The sequence below is a fragment of the Bombina bombina genome, chromosome 9, assembly GCF_027579735.1.
Source record: "Bombina bombina isolate aBomBom1 chromosome 9, aBomBom1.pri, whole genome shotgun sequence".
Lineage (NCBI taxonomy): Eukaryota > Metazoa > Chordata > Amphibia > Anura > Bombinatoridae > Bombina > Bombina bombina.
This window is the reverse complement of record NC_069507.1, coordinates 156,360,524-156,379,349: the sequence shown is the minus strand read 5'-3', so window position 1 is coordinate 156,379,349 and position 18,826 is coordinate 156,360,524. Positions and strand designations below refer to the sequence as shown.

General features: G+C 41.0%; 1 protein-coding gene across 1 annotated transcript in view; it reads left to right on the top strand.

Moving 5' to 3' along the window:
- Positions 1-17,395, top strand: part of PDCD11 (programmed cell death 11) — a gene marked incomplete at its 3' end in the record, with an annotated part of 141,216 nt that extends 123,821 nt beyond the window's left edge. The window contains 5 exon segments of the mRNA XM_053692449.1: positions 322-471; positions 614-861; positions 972-1,140; positions 2,667-2,820; positions 17,230-17,395. Of these exon segments, the coding sequence (XP_053548424.1) occupies positions 322-471; positions 614-861; positions 972-1,140; positions 2,667-2,820; positions 17,230-17,395 (887 nt within the window).
- Between the last annotated feature and the right edge of the window lie 1,431 nt (positions 17,396-18,826).

Sequence of the window (18,826 nt, the reverse complement as noted above, 5' to 3'; positions counted from 1 at the left end):
CTATTATCAAATTTGCTTTGTTCTCATGTTATTCTTTAATGAAGAGATATCTAAATAGGTAGCGTGCACGTCTGAAGCACTACATGACAGGAAATAGTGCTGCCATCTAGTGCTCTTGCTAATGTATAACATTGTTGTAAAGCTGCTGCCATATGCTGCAGACACGTGCACACTCCTGAAGTTACCTTCCTGCTTTTCAACAAAGGATAACAAGAAAATGACAAACATTAGATAATAGAAGTAAATTGGAAAGCTGTTTAAAAGTGTTTGTTCTATCTGGATCATAAAAATTTGAGTTTTATGTCCCTTTATTTTTTTTAGGAGAAAGAACCTAACGCTGTTGTCTCAAGGCTAAAAGTTTCATCTGGATTTTCTTGGGATGTTGATTTAAATACCCTGAAAACGGCTTTAACTAAAAAAGAGGACCGCTCAGATAGTGACGATGACGAGGAGGAGGATGAACAGCCAAAGGTACTGGTTCTGCTTTTATTTGTGTACTTAGTCATGCATGTTTCTTATAGATATATTTATCGTTCATTCCTCTACGAATTTCATTTTTGTAAGAAACAAAATATTATGTAGGCATTGACTCCTTTAATTTTATTTTTTTTAGAAAAAGAAATCAAAAAAAGAAAAGGAAATGGAAAAGATAACGGCTGAAAAGGAGATTTCGAAAATAGAAGCAACTCTTATGGATCCAAATCGGCAACCACAGTCGGCAGACGATTTTGACAAGCTGGTCCTCAGTTCCCCTAACAGCTCCATTCTGTGGCTTCAATACATGGCATTTCACCTTCATGCCACAGAGATAGAGAAGGCCCGAGCTGTGGCAGAGAGAGCTCTCAAAACCATTTCTTTCCGGTAAACTTATTTTTTTTTAAATGCTTCTCAAAGACAAAAAACCACCATCAAATAGTATGAGCAGAATCCATTCCAGTGCAGGTTTTCATTCTGTGATCTTTTTGCTTTAGGGAAGAGCAGGAGAAACTGAATGTGTGGGTCGCCTTACTTAATTTGGAGAACATGTACGGAACAGAAGACACTCTGCTAAAAGTCTTTGAAAGGGCAGTTCAATATAATGAGCCCATCAAGGTGTTTCATCAGCTGGCTGATATATACATCAAGTCTGAAAAGTTCAAGGTAATTAGGTTTAGAATCATCTGTAGGCATTTCTACTAGTTATTCTCATTTACATTGACAAGACAGCATAAGGAGTTACAGCTCTTACATAAGGTGGAAAAACTCTTAAAAGGCCCTTACAGTGTTAAAATGACTTGCATTAATCCATTATAGCTCGTGTTTAACCCTCTTAAAGGCATAGAAAAATGCATAATTTTCTTTCATGATCTGGATACAACATACAATTTTAAACAACTTTCCAATTTACTTCTATTATCAAATTTGCTTCATTATCTTGTTATCCTTTGCTGAAGGAGCAACATTGCATTACTGGCAGCAGCTATCTGAACACATCGGGTTAGCAAATCACAAGAGATTAATGTATGCAGGCACCAATCAGCAGTCAGCTCCTACTAGTGTAGGGTATGAACATATTCTTTTTCAACAAGGGATACCAAGAGAACGCAGCACATTTGAAAATAGAAGTAAATTTAAAAGTCTCTTAAACCTACATGTTCTGAATCCTGCAAGTTTAATTTTGACTTTCCTAACTTAGTCTCGCTTGGGACCTGCATATCTGCTGGTTCTGAGCAGAAGCTGCTGTTGTCCCAGCTGTGCGACTAGCGTTGCTGATTGACTCAGTGTTAGTCCGAGGGATTAACCCCCTTGGGGGGAGTTGTGATTAACCCCTTTGTGGGGGTTAAACAAATAGCATTACAGTGTCGCTAGTAGAGCATTCATTTTAACACTATAATGGCCCTTTAATTCTGTAACGTCTTTATGGACCGACACACTGTACTCTATTATATATATATATATATATATATATATATATATATATATATATATATATATATATATATATATATATATATATATATATATATATATATATATATATATATATATATATATATATATAAATAAAATATGCAAAACCTACACATGGCTGGAAATTTTCTCTAGTGTTCTATAGCTAAGAAATTTTAGTTGACATCTAAGATATTAGGCTCTTTTCTAACAGACTTATTAGTCCTAGACTAGTGGAAATTTGCAGTATGTTTTACTATTCAAACCGTATTAAATTGCCTAACAATATACCGGGTTAATACCCATTTATATACTACATATTTTAGCCTTATAGTCAGTAATATACATATGACAATTTGTGAGTTATGAATTTAAATAAATGAAAAATAGACGCAGTCATAAACATCAAAGCAGAATTCAATCTCTGTAAATTATGAAATAGAATGTGTTTAGAAAATTGTATTTATTCGAAGGATGTAACAAATTACATTATGTGCAGTGTTGTACTTGTCAATTTGTCATAGCTATGGATGAGTGAAGAGCAGAATTTTGACATTTTGAATAAAGAGCAATTGTTCTCTCACATCCTTTTTTTGTTATTTTTAAAAAAAAAGTTGACATTCAACTATTACATTTGGATATTGATTCCCATAGACCTAGACTGAAGTGTTTGAGAATCAACTTTTGAATGTAAGTAAAAGTTTTATCTAAACATTCCGACTGTCTTGTGTATGCAGCAAGCAGAGGACCTGTACAAAACAATGGTAAAACGCTTTCGCCAGGAGAAGTCTGTGTGGTTAAAGTATGCTACGTTCCTTCTACGACAAGGCCAGCCAGAAGCTACTCACAGATTGCTTCAGCATGCCCTGAAATGTCTTCCTGATAAAGAACGTGAGTATTAAAGCTTAACCTCATCATTAAAGGAAAAAACAGAAGATTTGCATACTACACATTTGTATATAGCAAGTGACGTGCATGCTTTTTTATCCAGAGCAGGAACTCATTTCCAAACTTTCTTTCTGGATGACACATCTATTTTTTTTTTTTTTAACTGCACAATAAAACTACAGAACCAAATCAGTTAGTATGCGCTAGTCTGTGCTTGAAACCCTTTATCTCCCACTTTTATCATTGATTGCTCATGTGATGTAGATAATTCATAACCGTTAGATTAATTGTAAGCCAAACAGGATACTATACATGGGAGTCCCCTCCTACTTATTATTTCTTGATGTATCTCTCTGATCCTTCTCTGTCCATTCATGTGAACTACTGTACAATGTATCTACTATCCCTCTTTATTTGTATTTGTTGTATTTGTTTGTGTTTAATCCACCGATGGCACAAAGCTTTCACTCATAGACTTCCTGGGCCAGTGTGTCTTTGAGATAAGTATTTGACAACTGTCACTTCCTTTCCTAGAGGAGAGGAGCCTATCGTAGGATCCTCTATAAGTAGTGTGCAGCCTTCTTTCACATGCCTTCCTTGCCTTTCTCAGTTTGTAGCTTAATATTAACTTAAGGTCATGAGGTATCTTCTTGGGCATTTAATGGTACATTCAAGGTTTCTGTTTTTAGGCTTAAAGGACAATTATTGCATAATAAAAACACAAAGCAGTTGCCACGTAGTCTGTATTTCTCCAACATAGGTGTGTCCGGTCCACGGCGTCATCCTTACTTGTGGGATATTCTCTTCCCCAACAGGAAATGGCAAAGAGCCCAGCAAAGCTGGTCACATGATCCCTCCTAGGCTCCGCCTACCCCAGTCATTCTCTTTGCCGTTGTACAGGCAACATCTCCACGGAGATGGCTTAGAGTTTTTTAGTGTTTAACTGTAGTTTTTATTATTCAATCAAGAGTTTATTTTAAAATAGTGCTGGTATGTACTATTTACTCAGAAACAGAAAAGAGATGAAGATTTCTGTTTGTATGAGGAAAATGATTTTAGCAACCGTTACTAAAATCCATGGCTGTTCCACACAGGACTGTTGAGAGCAATTAACTTCAGTTGGGGGAACAGTGAGCAGTCTCTTGCTGCTTGAGGTATGACACATTCTAACAAGACGATGTAATGCTGGAAGCTGTCATTTTCCCTATGGGATCCGGTAAGCCATGTTTATTAAGATAGTAAATAAGGGCTTCACAAGGGCTTATTAAGACTGTAGACTTTTTCTGGGCTAAATCGATTCATTATTAACACATATTTAGCCTTGAGGAATCATTTAATCTGGGTATTTTGATAAGATTATATCGGCAGGCACTGTTTTAGACTCCTTATTCTTTAGGGGCTTTCCCAAATCATAGGCAGAGCCTCATTTTCGCGCCGGTGTTGCGCACTTGTTTTTGAGAGGCATGACATGCAGTCGCATGTGTGAGGAGCTCTGATACCTAGAAAAGACTTTCTGAAGGCGTCATTTGGTATCGTATTCCCCTTTGGGCTTGGTTGGGTCTCAGCAAAGCAGATACCAGGGACTGTAAAGGGGTTAAAGTTAAAAACGGCTCCGGTTCCGTTATTTTAAGGGTTAAAGCTTCCAAATTTGGTGTGCAATACTTTTAAGGCTTTAAGACACTGTGGTGAAATTTTGGTGAATTTTGAACAATTCCTTCATATTTTTTCGCAATTGCAGTAATAAAGTGTGTTCAGTTTAAAATTTAAAGTGACAGTAACGGTTTTATTTTAAAACGTTTTTTGTACTTTGTTATCAAGTTTATGCCTGTTTAACATGTCTGAACTACCAGATAGACTGTGTTCTGAATGTGGGGAAGCCAGAGTTCCTTCTCATTTAAATAAATGTGATTTATGTGACAATGACAATGATGCCCAAGATGATTCCTCAAGTGAGGGGAGTAAGCGTGGTACTGCATCATTCCCTCCTTCGTCTACACGAGTCTTGCCCACTCAGGAGGCCCCTAGTACATCTAGCGCGCCAATACTCCTTACTATGCAACAATTAACGGCTGTAATGGATAATTCTGTCAAAAACATTTTAGCCAAAATGAACACTTATCAGCGTAAGCGCGACTGCTCTGTTTTAGATACTGAAGAGCATGACGACGCTGATAATAATGGTTCTGAAGGGCCCCTAAACCAGTCTGATGGGGCCAGGGAGGTTTTGTCTGAGGGAGAAATTACTGATTCAGGGAACATTTCTCAACAAGCTGAACCTGATGTGATTACGTTTAAATTTAAGTTGGAACATCTCCGCATTCTGCTTAAGGAGGTATTATCCACTCTGGATGATTGTGACAAGTTGGTCATCCCAGAGAAACTATGTAAAATGGACAAGTTCCTAGAGGTCCCGGGGCTCCCAGAAGCTTTTCCTATACCCAAGCGGGTGGCGGACATTGTAAATAAAGAATGGGAAAGGCCCGGTATTCCTTTCGTCCCTCCCCCCATATTTAAAAAATTGTTTCCTATGGTCGACCCCAGAAAGGACTTATGGCAGACAGTCCCCAAGGTCGAGGGAGCGGTTTCCACCTTAAACAAACGCACCACTATACCCATAGAAGATAGTTGTGCTTTCAAAGATCCTATGGATAAAAAATTAGAAGGTTTACTTAAAAAGATGTTTGTTCAGCAGGGTTACCTTCTACAACCAATTTCATGCATTGTCCCTGTCGCTACAGCCGCGTGTTTCTGGTTCGATGAGCTGGTAAAGGCGGTCGATAGTGATTCTCCTCCTTATGAGGAGATTATGGACAGAATCAATGCTCTCAAATTGGCTAATTCTTTCACCTTAGACGCCACTTTGCAATTGGCTAGGTTAGCGGCTAAGAATTCTGGGTTTGCTATTGTGGCGCGCAGAGCGCTTTGGTTGAAATCTTGGTCAGCTGATGCGTCTTCCAAGAACAAGCTACTTAACATTCCTTTCAAGGGGAAAACGCTGTTTGGCCCTGACTTGAAAGAGATTATCTCTGATATCACTGGGGGTAAGGGCCACGCCCTTCCTCAGGATCGGCCTTTCAAGGCCAAAAATAAACCTAATTTTCGTCCCTTTCGTAGAAACGGACCAGCCCAAAGTGCTACGTCCTCTAAGCAAGAGGGTAATACTTCTCAAGCCAAGCCAGCTTGGAGACCAATGCAAGGCTGGAACAAGGGAAAGCAGGCCAAGAAACCTGCCACTGCTACCAAGACAGCATGAAATGTTGGCCCCCGATCCGGGACCGGATCTGGTGGGGGGCAGACTCTCTCTCTTCGCTCAGGCTTGGGCAAGAGATGTTCTGGATCCTTGGGCGCTAGAAATAGTCTCCCAAGGTTATTTTCTGGAGTTCAAGGGGCTTCCCCCAAGGGGGAGGTTCCACAGGTCTCAGTTGTCTTCAGACCACATAAAAAGACAGGCATTCTTACATTGTGTAGAAGACCTGTTAAAAATGGGAGTGATTCATCCTGTTCCATTAGGAGAACAAGGGATGGGGTTCTACTCCAATCTGTTCATAGTTCCCAAAAAAGAGGGAACGTTCAGACCAATCTTAGATCTCAAGATCTTGAACAAGTTTCTCAAGGTTCCATCGTTCAAGATGGAAACCATTCGAACAATTCTTCCTTCCATCCAGGAAGGTCAATTCATGACCACGGTGGATTTAAAGGATGCGTATCTACATATTCCTATCCACAAGGAACATCATCGGTTCCTAAGGTTCGCATTCCTGGACAAGCATTACCAGTTCGTGGCGCTTCCTTTCGGATTAGCCACTGCTCCAAGGATTTTCACAAAGGTACTAGGGTCCCTTCTAGCTGTGCTAAGACCAAGGGGCATTGCCGTAGTACCTTACTTGGACGACATTCTGATTCAAGCGTCGTCCCTTCCTCAAGCAAAGGCTCACACGGACATTGTCCTGGCCTTTCTCAGATCTCACGGATGGAAAGTGAACGTGGAAAAGAGTTCTCTATCTCCGTCAACAAGGGTTCCCTTCTTGGGAACAATAATAGACTCCTTAGAAATGAGGATTTTTCTGACAGAAGCCAGAAAAACAAAACTTCTAGACTCTTGTCGGATACTTCATTCCGTTCCTCTTCCTTCCATAGCGCAGTGCATGGAAGTGATAGGTTTGATGGTAGCGGCAATGGACATAGTTCCTTTTGCGCGCATTCATCTAAGACCATTACAACTGTGCATGCTCAGTCGGTGGAATGGGGACTATACAGATTTGTCTCCGAAGATACAAGTAAATCAGAGGACCAGAGACTCACTCCGTTGGTGGCTGTCCCTGGACAACCTGTCACAAGGGATGACCTTCCGCAGACCAGAGTGGGTCATTGTCACGACCGACGCCAGTCTGATGGGCTGGGGCGCGGTCTGGGGATCCCTGAAAGCTCAGGGTCTTTGGTCTCGGGAAGAATCTCTTCTACCGATAAATATTCTGGAACTGAGAGCGATATTCAATGCTCTCAAAGCTTGGCCTCAGCTAGCGAGGGCCAAGTTCATACGGTTTCAATCAGACAACATGACAACTGTTGCGTACATCAACCATCAGGGGGGAACAAGGAGTTCCCTAGCGATGGAAGAAGTGACCAAAATCATTCTATGGGCGGAGTCTCACTCCTGCCACCTGTCTGCTATCCACATCCCAGGAGTGGAAAATTGGGAAGCGGATTTTCTGAGTCGTCAGACATTGCATCCGGGGGAGTGGGAACTCCATCCGGAAATCTTTGCCCAAGTCACTCAACTGTGGGGCATTCCAGACATGGATCTGATGGCCTCTCGTCAGAACTTCAAAGTTCCTTGCTACGGGTCCAGATCCAGGGATCCCAAGGCGGCTCTAGTGGATGCACTAGTAGCACCTTGGACCTTCAAACTAGCTTATGTGTTCCCGCCGTTTCCTCTCATCCCCAGGCTGGTAGCCAGGATCAATCAGGAGAGGGCGTCGGTGATCTTGATAGCTCCTGCGTGGCCACGCAGGACTTGGTATGCAGATCTGGTGAATATGTCATCGGCTCCACCATGGAAGCTACCTTTGAGACGAGACCTTCTTGTTCAGGGTCCGTTCGAACATCCGAATCTGGTCTCACTCCAGCTGACTGCTTGGAGATTGAACGCTTGATCTTATCGAAGCGAGGGTTCTCAGATTCTGTTATCGATACTCTTGTTCAGGCCAGAAAGCCTGTAACTAGAAAGATTTACCACAAAATTTGGAAAAAATATATCTGTTGGTGTGAATCTATAGGATTCCCTTGGGACAAGGTTAAGATTCCTAAGATTCTATCCTTCCTTCAAGAAGGATTGGAAAAAGGATTATCTGCAAGTTCCCTGAAGGGACAGATTTCTGCCTTGTCTGTGTTACTTCACAAAAAGCTGGCAGCTGTGCCAGATGTTCAAGCCTTTGTTCAGGCTCTGGTCAGGATCAAGCCTGTTTACAAACCTTTGACTCCTCCTTGGAGTCTCAACTTAGTTCTTTCAGTTCTTCAGGGGGTTCCGTTTGAACCCTTACATTCCGTTGATATTAAGTTATTATCTTGGAAAGTTTTGTTTTTGGTTGCAATTTCTTCTGCTCGAAGAGTTTCAGAATTATCTGCTCTGCAGTGTTCTCCTCCTTATCTGGTGTTCCATGCAGATAAGGTGGTTTTACGTACTAAACCTGGTTTTCTTCCAAAAGTTGTTTCTAACAAAAACATTAACCAGGAGATTATCGTACCTTCTCTGTGTCCGAAACCAGTTTCGAAGAAGGAACGTTTGTTGCACAATTTGGATGTTGTTCGCGCTCTAAAATTCTATTTAGATGCTACAAAGGATTTTAGACAAACATCTTCCTTGTTTGTTGTTTATTCCGGTAAAAGGAGAGGTCAAAAAAGCAACTTCTACCTCTCTCTCTTTTTGGATTAAAAGCATCATCAGATTGGCTTACGAGACTGCCGGACGGCAGCCTCCCGAAAGAATCACAGCTCATTCCACTAGGGCTGTGGCTTCCACATGGGCCTTCAAGAACGAGGCTTCTGTTGATCAGATATGTAGGGCAGCGACTTGGTCTTCACTGCACACTTTTACCAAATTTTACAAGTTTGATACTTTTGCTTCTTCTGAGGCTATTTTTGGGAGAAAGGTTTTGCAAGCCGTGGTGCCTTCCATTTAGGTGACCTGATTTGCTCCCTCCCTTCATCCGTGTCCTAAAGCTTTGGTATTGGTTCCCACAAGTAAGGATGACGCCGTGGACCGGACACACCTATGTTGGAGAAAACAGAATTTATGTTTACCTGATAAATTACTTTCTCCAACGGTGTGTCCGGTCCACGGCCCGCCCTGGTTTTTTAATCAGGTCTGATATTTTATTTTCTTTAACTACAGTCACCACGGTATCATATGGTTTCTCCTATGCAAATATTCCTCCTTAACGTCGGTCGAATGACTGGGGTAGGCGGAGCCTAGGAGGGATCATGTGACCAGCTTTGCTGGGCTCTTTGCCATTTCCTGTTGGGGAAGAGAATATCCCACAAGTAAGGATGACGCCGTGGACCGGACACACCGTTGGAGAAAGTATTTTATCAGGTAAACATAAATTCTGTTTTCAAATAAGTAGATTTTTTTTCTGAAAAATGTCTGTTCTATTTTCTGGGTTAACTATACCATGTGACAGCCATCAGCCCATTATAAATGCAAACACCAATATACTGTAAACCTTTACACATATTTATTAGGAGATGGTGCCTCAAAGTGTGGATATAAAAAGATTGTAACTATTTTGATAATGGAAGTAAATGCGAAAGTTGTTTTTTTTTTTTTTTTTTTTTTTTAAACTATGAGTTGTACAATACAACAAGGATAAATAGGCCAACACTTTTAGAGAATACATTTGTAAATACCACTTTATAGTTATATAGGGAACCAAATCAGTTTGTTTTCATTTGAATTGATATTTGTAATACCCTTGAAATGTAACATATGAGAGCATGCAAACATGACTGTAATGAGAACATGTGGAAAGGCTAAATGTCTTCCTCTAAAGGACCAGTAAATACAGTAGATATGCATTGTCTTATTATCATGCATTTGTTGATTATGCAAAAGCACTTAGTCTGAACTTCAAATGAGTAGTAGATTTCAAACTTATGTATATTTCCACTCCCCCTGTATCATGTGACAGCCATAAGCCAATCACAAATGCATATTCTGTGAATTCTTGCACATGCTCACTAGGAGCTGGTGAATCAGAAAGTGTTAACAAAATGTGCACAGTCTTTTTATATTAATAAAAGTAAATTGGAAAGTTGCTTAAAATTGTTTTCTCTATCTGAATCATGAACGTTTTATTTTGACTTGTGAGCAGCTAGAAATTGAATAGACTTTTTTATTTTCAGACAAATTATTTGTAGAACGATTTTTTGTTTTCGTTCAGTTTTCTTTTGCAAACAAATAATTAATGGCGGATTTCATTAGACAACAAATCCTTTTCTTTCACTTCTCTCTCCTCCCTCCCCCTCCTCTCCCCTCATTATATTGTAATTTATTCTGCTGTGTCTAAGCAAAAATAAAAATACAGGTGGCCCTCGTTTCTCCAACATAGGTGTGTCCGGTCCACGGCGTCATCCTTACTTGTGGGATATTCTCTTCCCCAACAGGAAATGGCAAAGAGCCCAGCAAAGCTGGTCACATGATCCCTCCCAGGCTCCGCCTTCCCCAGTCATTCTCTTTGCCGTTGTACAGGCAACATCTCCACGGAGATGGCTTTGAGTTTTTTAGTGTTTAACTGTAGTTTTTATTATTCAATCAAGAGTTTGTTATTTTAAAATTGTGCTGGTATGTACTATTTACTCTGAGACAGAAAAGAGATGAAGATTTCTGTTTGTAAGAGGAAAATGATTTTAGCAACCGTTACTAAAATCGATGGCTGTTCCACACAGGACTGTTGAGAGGAATTAACTTCAGTTGGGGGAACAGTGAGCAGACTTTTGCTGCTTGAGGTATGACACATTCTAACAAGACGATGTAATGCTGGAAGCTGTCATTTTCCCTATGGGATCCGGTAAGCCATTTTTATTACAGACAGTAAATAAGGGCTTCACAAGGGCTTTTTAAGACTGTAGACATTTTCTGGGCTAAATCGATTCATATATAAACATATTTTATACTCCATAGCCTTGAGGAATTATTTTAATCTTGGGAAGTTTGTAAAATAATCGGCAGGCACTGTATTGGACACCTTATTCTCTAGGGGCTTTCCCTAATCATAGGCAGAGTCTCATTTTCGCGCCTGTATTGCGCACTTGTTTTTGAGAAGCATGACATGCAGTTGCATGTGTGAGGAGCTCTGATACATAGAAAAGACTTTCTGAAGGCGTCATTTGGTATCGTATTCCCCTTTGGGCTTGGTTGGGTCTCAGCAAAGCAGATACCAGGGACTGTAAAGGGGTTAAATATAAAAACGGCTCCGGTTCCGTTATTTTAAGGGTTAAAGCTTCCAAATTTGGTGTGCAATACTTTTAAGGCTTTAAGACACTGTGGTGAAATTTTGGTGAATTTTGAACAATTCCTTCATACTTTTTCGCAATTGCAGTAATAAAGTGTGTTCAGTTTAAAATTTAAAGTGACAGTAACGGTTTTATTTTAAAACGTTTTTTGTACTTTGTTATCAAGTTTATGCCTGTTTAACATGTCTGAACTGCCAGATAGACTGTGTTCTGAATGTGGGGAAGCCAAGGTTCCTTCTCATTTAAATAGATGTGATTTATGTGACACAAAATTTAGAGAAAATGATGCCCAAGATGATTCCTCAAGTGAGGGGAGTAAGCATGGTACTGCATCATCCCCTCCTTCGTCTACACCAGTCTTGCCCACTCAGGAGGCCCCTAGTACATCTAGCGCGCCAATACTCCTTACTATGCAACAATTAACGGCTGTAATGGATAATTCTATCAAAAACATTTTAGCCAAAATGCCCACTTATCAGCGAAAGCGCGACTGCTCTGTTTTAGAAAATACTGAAGAGCATGAGGACGCTGATGATATTGTTTCTGAAGGGCCCCTACACCAGTCTGAGGGGGCCAGGGAGGTTTTGTCTGAGGGAGAAATTTCAGATTCAGGGAAAATTTCTCAACAAGCTGAACCTGATGTGATTACATTTAAATTTAAGTTGGAACATCTCCGCGCTCTGCTTAAGGAGGTGTTATCCACTCTGGATGATTGTGAGAATTTGATCATCCCAGAGAAACTATGTAAAATGGACAAGTTCCTAGAGGTCCCGGGGCCCCCCGAAGCTTTTCCTATACCCAAGCGGGTGGCGGACATTGTAAATAAAGAATGGGAAAGGCCCGGTATACCTTTCGTCCCTCCCCCCATATTTAAAAAATTGTTTCCTATGGTCGACCCCAGAAAGGACTTATGGCAGACAGTCCCCAAGGTCGAGGGGGCGGTTTCTACTCTAAACAAACGCACCACTATACCCATAGAAGATAGTTGTGCTTTCAAAGATCCTATGGATAAAAAATTAGAAGGTTTGCTTAAAAAGATGTTTGTTCAGCAAGGTTACCTTCTACAACCAATTTCATGCATTGTCCCTGTCACTACAGCCGCGTGTTTCTGGTTCGATGAGCTAGAAAAGGCGATCACTAGTAATTCTCCTTCTTATGAGGAGATTATGGACAGAATCCGTGCTCTCAAATTGGCTAATTCTTTCACCCTAGACGCCACTTTGCAATTGGCTAGGTTAGCGGCGAAAAATTCTGGGTTTGCTATTGTGGCGCGCAGAGCGCTTTGGTTGAAATCTTGGTCAGTGGATGCGTCTTCCAAGAACAAATTGCTTAACATTCCTTTCAAGGGGAAAACGCTGTTTGGCCCTGACTTGAAAGAGATTATCTCTGATATCACTGGGGGTAAGGGCCACGCCCTTCCTCAGGATAGGTCTTTCAAGGCCAAAAATAAACCTAATTTTCGTCCCTTTCGTAGAAACGGACCAGTCCCAAGTGCTACGTCCTCTAAGCAAGAGGGTAATACTTCTCAAGCCAAGCCAGCCTGGAGACCAATGCAAGGCTGGAACAAGGGAAAGCAGGCCAAGAAACCTGCCACTGCTACCAAGACAGCATGAAGTGTTGGCCCCCGATCCGGGACCGGATCTGGTGGGGGGCAGACTCTCTCTCTTCGCTCAGGCTTGGGCAAGAGATGTTCTGGATCCTTGGGCGCTAGAAATAGTCTCCCAAGGTTATCTTCTGGAATTCAAGGGGCTTCCCCCAAGGGGGAGGTTCCACAGGTCTCAATTGTCTTCAGACCACATAAAAAAACAGGCATTCTTACATTGTGTAGAAGACCTGTTAAAAATGGGAGTGATTCATCCTGTTCCATTAGGAGAACAAGGGATGGGGTTCTACTCCAATCTGTTCAGAGTTCCCAAAAAAGAGGGAACGTTCAGACCAATCTTAGATCTCAAGATCCTAAACAAGTTTCTCAAGGTTCCATCGTTCAAAATGGAAACCATTCGAACAATTCTTCCTTCCATCCAGGAAGGTCAATTCATGACCACGGTGGATTTAAAGGATGCGTATCTACATTTTCCTATCCACAAGGAACATCATCGGTTCCTAAGGTTCGCATTCCTGGACAAGCATTACCAGTTCGTGGCACTTCCGTTCGGATTAGCCACTGCTCCAAGGATTTTCACAAAGGTACTAGGGTCCCTTCTAGCGGTGCTAAGACCAAGGGGCATTGCAGTAGTACCTTACTTGGACGACATTCTGATTCAAGCGTCGTCCCTTCCTCAAGCAAAGGCTCACACGGACATTGTCCTGGCCTTTCTCAGATCTCACGGATGGAAAGTGAACGTAGAAAAGAGTTCTCTATCTCCGTCAACAAGGGTTCCCTTCTTGGGAACAATAATAGACTCCTTAGAAATGAGGATTTTTCTGACAGAGGCCAGAAAAACAAAACTTCTAAACTCTTGTCAAATACTTCATTCCGTTCCTCTTCCTTCCATAGCGCAGTGCATGGAAGTAATAGGTTTGATGGTAGCGGCAATGGACATAGTTCCTTTTGCGCGCATTCATCTAAGACCATTACAACTGTGCATGCTCAGTCAGTGGAATGGGGACTATACAGACTTGTCTCCGACGATACAAGTAAATCAGAGGACCAGAGATTCACTCCGTTGGTGGCTGTCCCTGGACCACCTGTCACAGGGGATGAGCTTCCGCAGACCAGAGTGGGTCATTGTCACGACCGACGCCAGTCTGATGGGCTGGGGCGCGGTCTGGGGACCCCTGAAAGCTCAGGGTCTTTGGTCTCGGGAAGAATCTCTTCTACCGATAAACATTCTGGAACTGAGAGCGATACTCAATGCTCTCAAGGCTTGGCCTCAGCTAGCAAAGGCCAAGTTCATACGGTTTCAATCAGACAACATGACGACTGTTGCGTACATCAACCATCAGGGGGGAACAAGGAGTTCCCTGGCGATGGAAGAAGTGACCAAAATCATTCAATGGGCGGAGACTCACTCCTGCCACTTGTCTGCAATCCACATCCCAGGAGTGGAAAATTGGGAAGCGGATTTTCTGAGTCGTCAGACCTTACATCCGGGGGAGTGGGAACTCCATCCGGAAATCTTTGCCCAAATTACTCAACTGTGGGGCATTCCAGACATGGATCTGATGGCCTCTCGTCAGAACTTCAAGGTTCCTTGCTACGGGTCCAGATCCAGGGATCCCAAGGCGACTCTAGTAGATGCACTAGTAGCACCTTGGACCTTCAAACTAGCTTATGTATTCCCGCCGTTTCCTCTCATCCCCAGGCTGGTAGCCAGGATCAATCAGGAGAGGGCATCGGTGATCTTGATAGCTCCTGCGTGGCCACGCAGGACTTGGTATGCAGACCTGGTGAATATGTCATCGGCTCCACCATGGAAGCTACCTTTGAGACGAGACCTTCTTGTTCAAGGTCCGTTCGAACATCCGAATCTGGTCTCACTCCAACTGACTGCTTGGAGATTGAACGCTTGATCTTATCAAAGCGAGGGTTCTCAGATTCTGTTATTGATACTCTTGGTCAGGCCAGAAAGCCTGTAACTAGAAAAATTTACCACAAAATATGGAAAAAATATATCTGTTGGTGTGAATCTAAAGGATTCCCTTGGGACAAGGTTAAAATTCCTAAGATTCTATCCTTTCTTCAAGAAGGATTGGAGAAAGGATTATCTGCAAGTTCCTTGAAGGGACAGATTTCTGCCTTGTCTGTGTTACTTCACAAAAAGCTGGCAGCTGTGCCAGATGTTCAAGCCTTTGTTCAGGCTCTGGTTAGAATCAAGCCTGTTTACAAACCTTTGACTCCTCCTTGGAGTCTCAATTTAGTTCTTTCAGTTCTTCAGGGGGTTCCGTTTGAACCCTTACATTCCGTTGATATTAAGTTATTATCTTGGAAAGTTTTGTTTTTGGTTGCAATCTCTTCTGCTAGAAGAGTTTCAGAATTATCTGCTCTGCAGTGTTCTCCTCCTTATCTGGTGTTCCATGCAGATAAGGTGGTTTTACGTACTAAACCTGGTTTTCTTCCGAAAGTTGTTTCTAACAAAAACATTAACCAGGAGATAGTCGTGCCTTCTTTGTGTCCAAATCCAGTTTCAAAGAAGGAACGTTTGTTGCACAATTTGGTTGTTGTTCGCGCTCTAAAATTCTATTTGGATGCTACAAAGGATTTTAGACAAACATCTTCCTTGTTTGTTGTTTATTCTGGTAAAAGGAGAGGTCAAAAAGCAACTTCTACCTCTCTCTCTTTTTGGATTAAAAGCATCATCAGATTGGCTTATGAGACTGCCGGACGGCAGCCTCCTGAAAGAATCACAGCTCATTCCACTAGGGCTGTGGCTTCCACATGGGCCTTCAAGAACGAGGCTTCTGTTGATCAGATATGTAAGGCAGCGACTTGGTCTTCACTGCACACTTTTACCAAATTTTACAAGTTTGATACTTTTGCTTCTTCTGAGGCTATTTTTGGGAGAAAGGTTTTGCAAGCCGTGGTGCCTTCCATTTAGGTGACCTGATTTGCTCCCTCCCTTCATCCGTGTCCTAAAGCTTTGGTATTGGTTCCCACAAGTAAGGATGACGCCGTGGACCGGACACACCTATGTTGGAGAAAACAGAATTTATGTTTACCTGATAAATTACTTTCTCCAACGGTGTGTCCGGTCCACGGCCCGCCCTGGTTTTTTTAATCAGGTCTGATAATTTATTTTCTTTAACTACAGTCACCACGGTATCATATGGTTTCTCCTATGCAAATATTCCTCCTTTACGTCGGTCGAATGACTGGGGAAGGCGGAGCCTGGGAGGGATCATGTGACCAGCTTTGCTGGGCTCTTTGCCATTTCCTGTTGGGGAAGAGAATATCCCACAAGTAAGGATGACGCCGTGGACCGGACACACCGTTGGAGAAAGTAATTTATCAGGTAAACATAAATTCTGTTTTTGCAACGGTTCAATTTACACCGTTTCAGAATAACAACCTTTTTCTCTAGTCATGTGACTGCTATTGAGAAGCAGTGCATTTATTAAAATAACCAGTAGGTGGAGCTGTCCACTTGGGTTGCAGCAAAGCAAAGCAAGCTGAAATTAATCAGTTTAACTAGACCTGAGCTATCGAGCAGATTTCAAAGGGACAAGATCTTCCTGTCTATAAATCAGTCCAGATTGGAATGCATAGAAAGAACTGTTTGCATAAAAATGCAAGTGAAGTCTTTGTTGTGATTATTTTATTAGGTTTATAATGCTGTTTAGCAAATGTTTTTGTTCATTTAACTTAGTTTAATTATATATTCTATGTTGTGTGATTATTTTATTAGGTTTATAATGCTTTTTAGCATTTAAAGTCTTCATTTCAAAGCTTTAAAAATAATGTATTAGATGTTATGACAATTTTGAGAGGGGCCTGGAACCTATCCCCCTCACTTCCCATTGACTTACATTATAAACTGGGTTTCAATTTACAACGGTTTCGATTTACAACCATTCCTTCTGGAACCTGACCCCGGCGTAAACTGAGGGCTACCTGTATTTAAAAATGTAGGTTTAATGTGGCTAATTAAAATAGTGGTTGAAATAAGAATGTTCCAGATAAGCTGCACACTCATGTAAAGGTCCACTACATTACGTTTCTGTTTAGAAATGTGTTAATGCACCTATATAGAAATAGCAGCTATCCAGCAACCAATGACTATGAAATATAGTTGTGTATGTACTTCAATATTTAACATTAATTGCAAAGCCCACAGTATTCAGAACTAAATTACAGGAAAAGTGGACAAAATAAATAAATTATATTGCAAAGTTGTTTTATTAATATATTAAGATATTTAATGTCCCTTTAAGATTTTTTGTAATCTTTGCATTTTTTTTTAGATGTTGAAGTGATTTCAAAGTTTGCACAGTTAGAATTCAATCTTGGAGATAAAGAACGTGCTAAGGCCATGTTTGAGAGCACCCTGAGCAGTTATCCAAAGCGCACAGATCTCTGGTCTGTTTATATAGACATGATGATGAAACATGGCAGCCAAAAGGAAGTGCGGTAAGTGAGAGGAGTACTCAGCGGCACAATGCCTGTTGTTTGCATGTAAGTGCCAAAGGATAAAGTAAGCTCCCATCTTCTTTAGTTTGTCTGATCCAAGGAGATGCACTAAAACCTGGAGTACTAACCAAACTTGGCTTTATTTTAAATTACAAAAGTGGGTGATTGGGACTTAACATTTGGTATCGACAAAATCTTGGTAGTTAAATGCACACAATAAGCTACCAGACAGCAGACCAGTCCTTGTTAATAAGGCTAAACTGTTCTATAACATTTGTCAAGAGGTTCTTTTTTTTATGCTGCTTTAGAAGTGAAATGCGGGTTGTAATCCCTAGGATTTTAAAAAATAAGAAAAATTAATTACATAGCTTAGCTGCCTGGAGCAGCCAACTCCACCCCTCTTATCAGTGTTTAGATACAGGATTTGTATTTCAACCGAGTTCACAGCTTCTAGGCATGCTCCAGCAGATAATCACTGTGTACTTTTACATTCTACCAAAGCAACAATAGATATAGATACAGCCCTAGAAGAAATGTGTGGGGTGAGTTAGAGCTTTACAATTCAGAAACTTAAAAGAAAGGGTTAATGGAGGGTAAAGTAATTAAAGTACATGCTATATTTGTATCTCTATCCCAACTTGTTTTATTTCCCTTTAAGTTCACGAATTGCTTTATTTTAGGCAGTGCTTTGATTTTTGTATGCTAAGCTACCATAACCAGAAGTTAAGTCTTATGAAGATGGTAAAAACAAATATAACCCGTGTATTATATTACAGAGGTTATAAGTATTAACATTTTCAGCAATGATTTTCATCTGTGGTCCTAAGAACTTATCATAAGATTCTCCACAGTCCCCTAGAATATGGGATATATACTACCTCTACAATTTGATAGAACTGAGCTTCCTAATTGTTTGTATTAATTGGACATAAAACTCAAACCAAATCCCCCGTAAAATGTTTAAAGGGACACTGAACCCAATTTTTTTCTTTCGTGATTCAGATAGAGCATGCAATTTTAAGCAACTTTATAATTTACTCCTATTATCAATTTTTCTTCGTTCTCTTGCTATCTTTATTTGCATCTAATTTATTTTTTTGGTTCAGCACTTGTTTATTGGCCGGTTAAATCAATCCACCAATCAGCAAGAACAACCCAGGTTCTTCACCAATTCCAATAGGCTTTTTCAACTGGTGTGTATCTGAACTGCTCTTCATTAGCAAAACCTTGTAAATTAAACTAACCTAAAGTATTAAAGGGACATGGTAGTCAGAATTAAAATTCACAACAGTGCATTTCATGTTTCTTCTGTTAAGTGTGATCAGTCCACGGGTCATCATTACTTCTGGGATATTACTCCTCCCCAACAGGAAGTGCAAGAGGATTCACCCAGCAGAGCTGCATATAGCTCCTCCCCTCTACGTCACTATG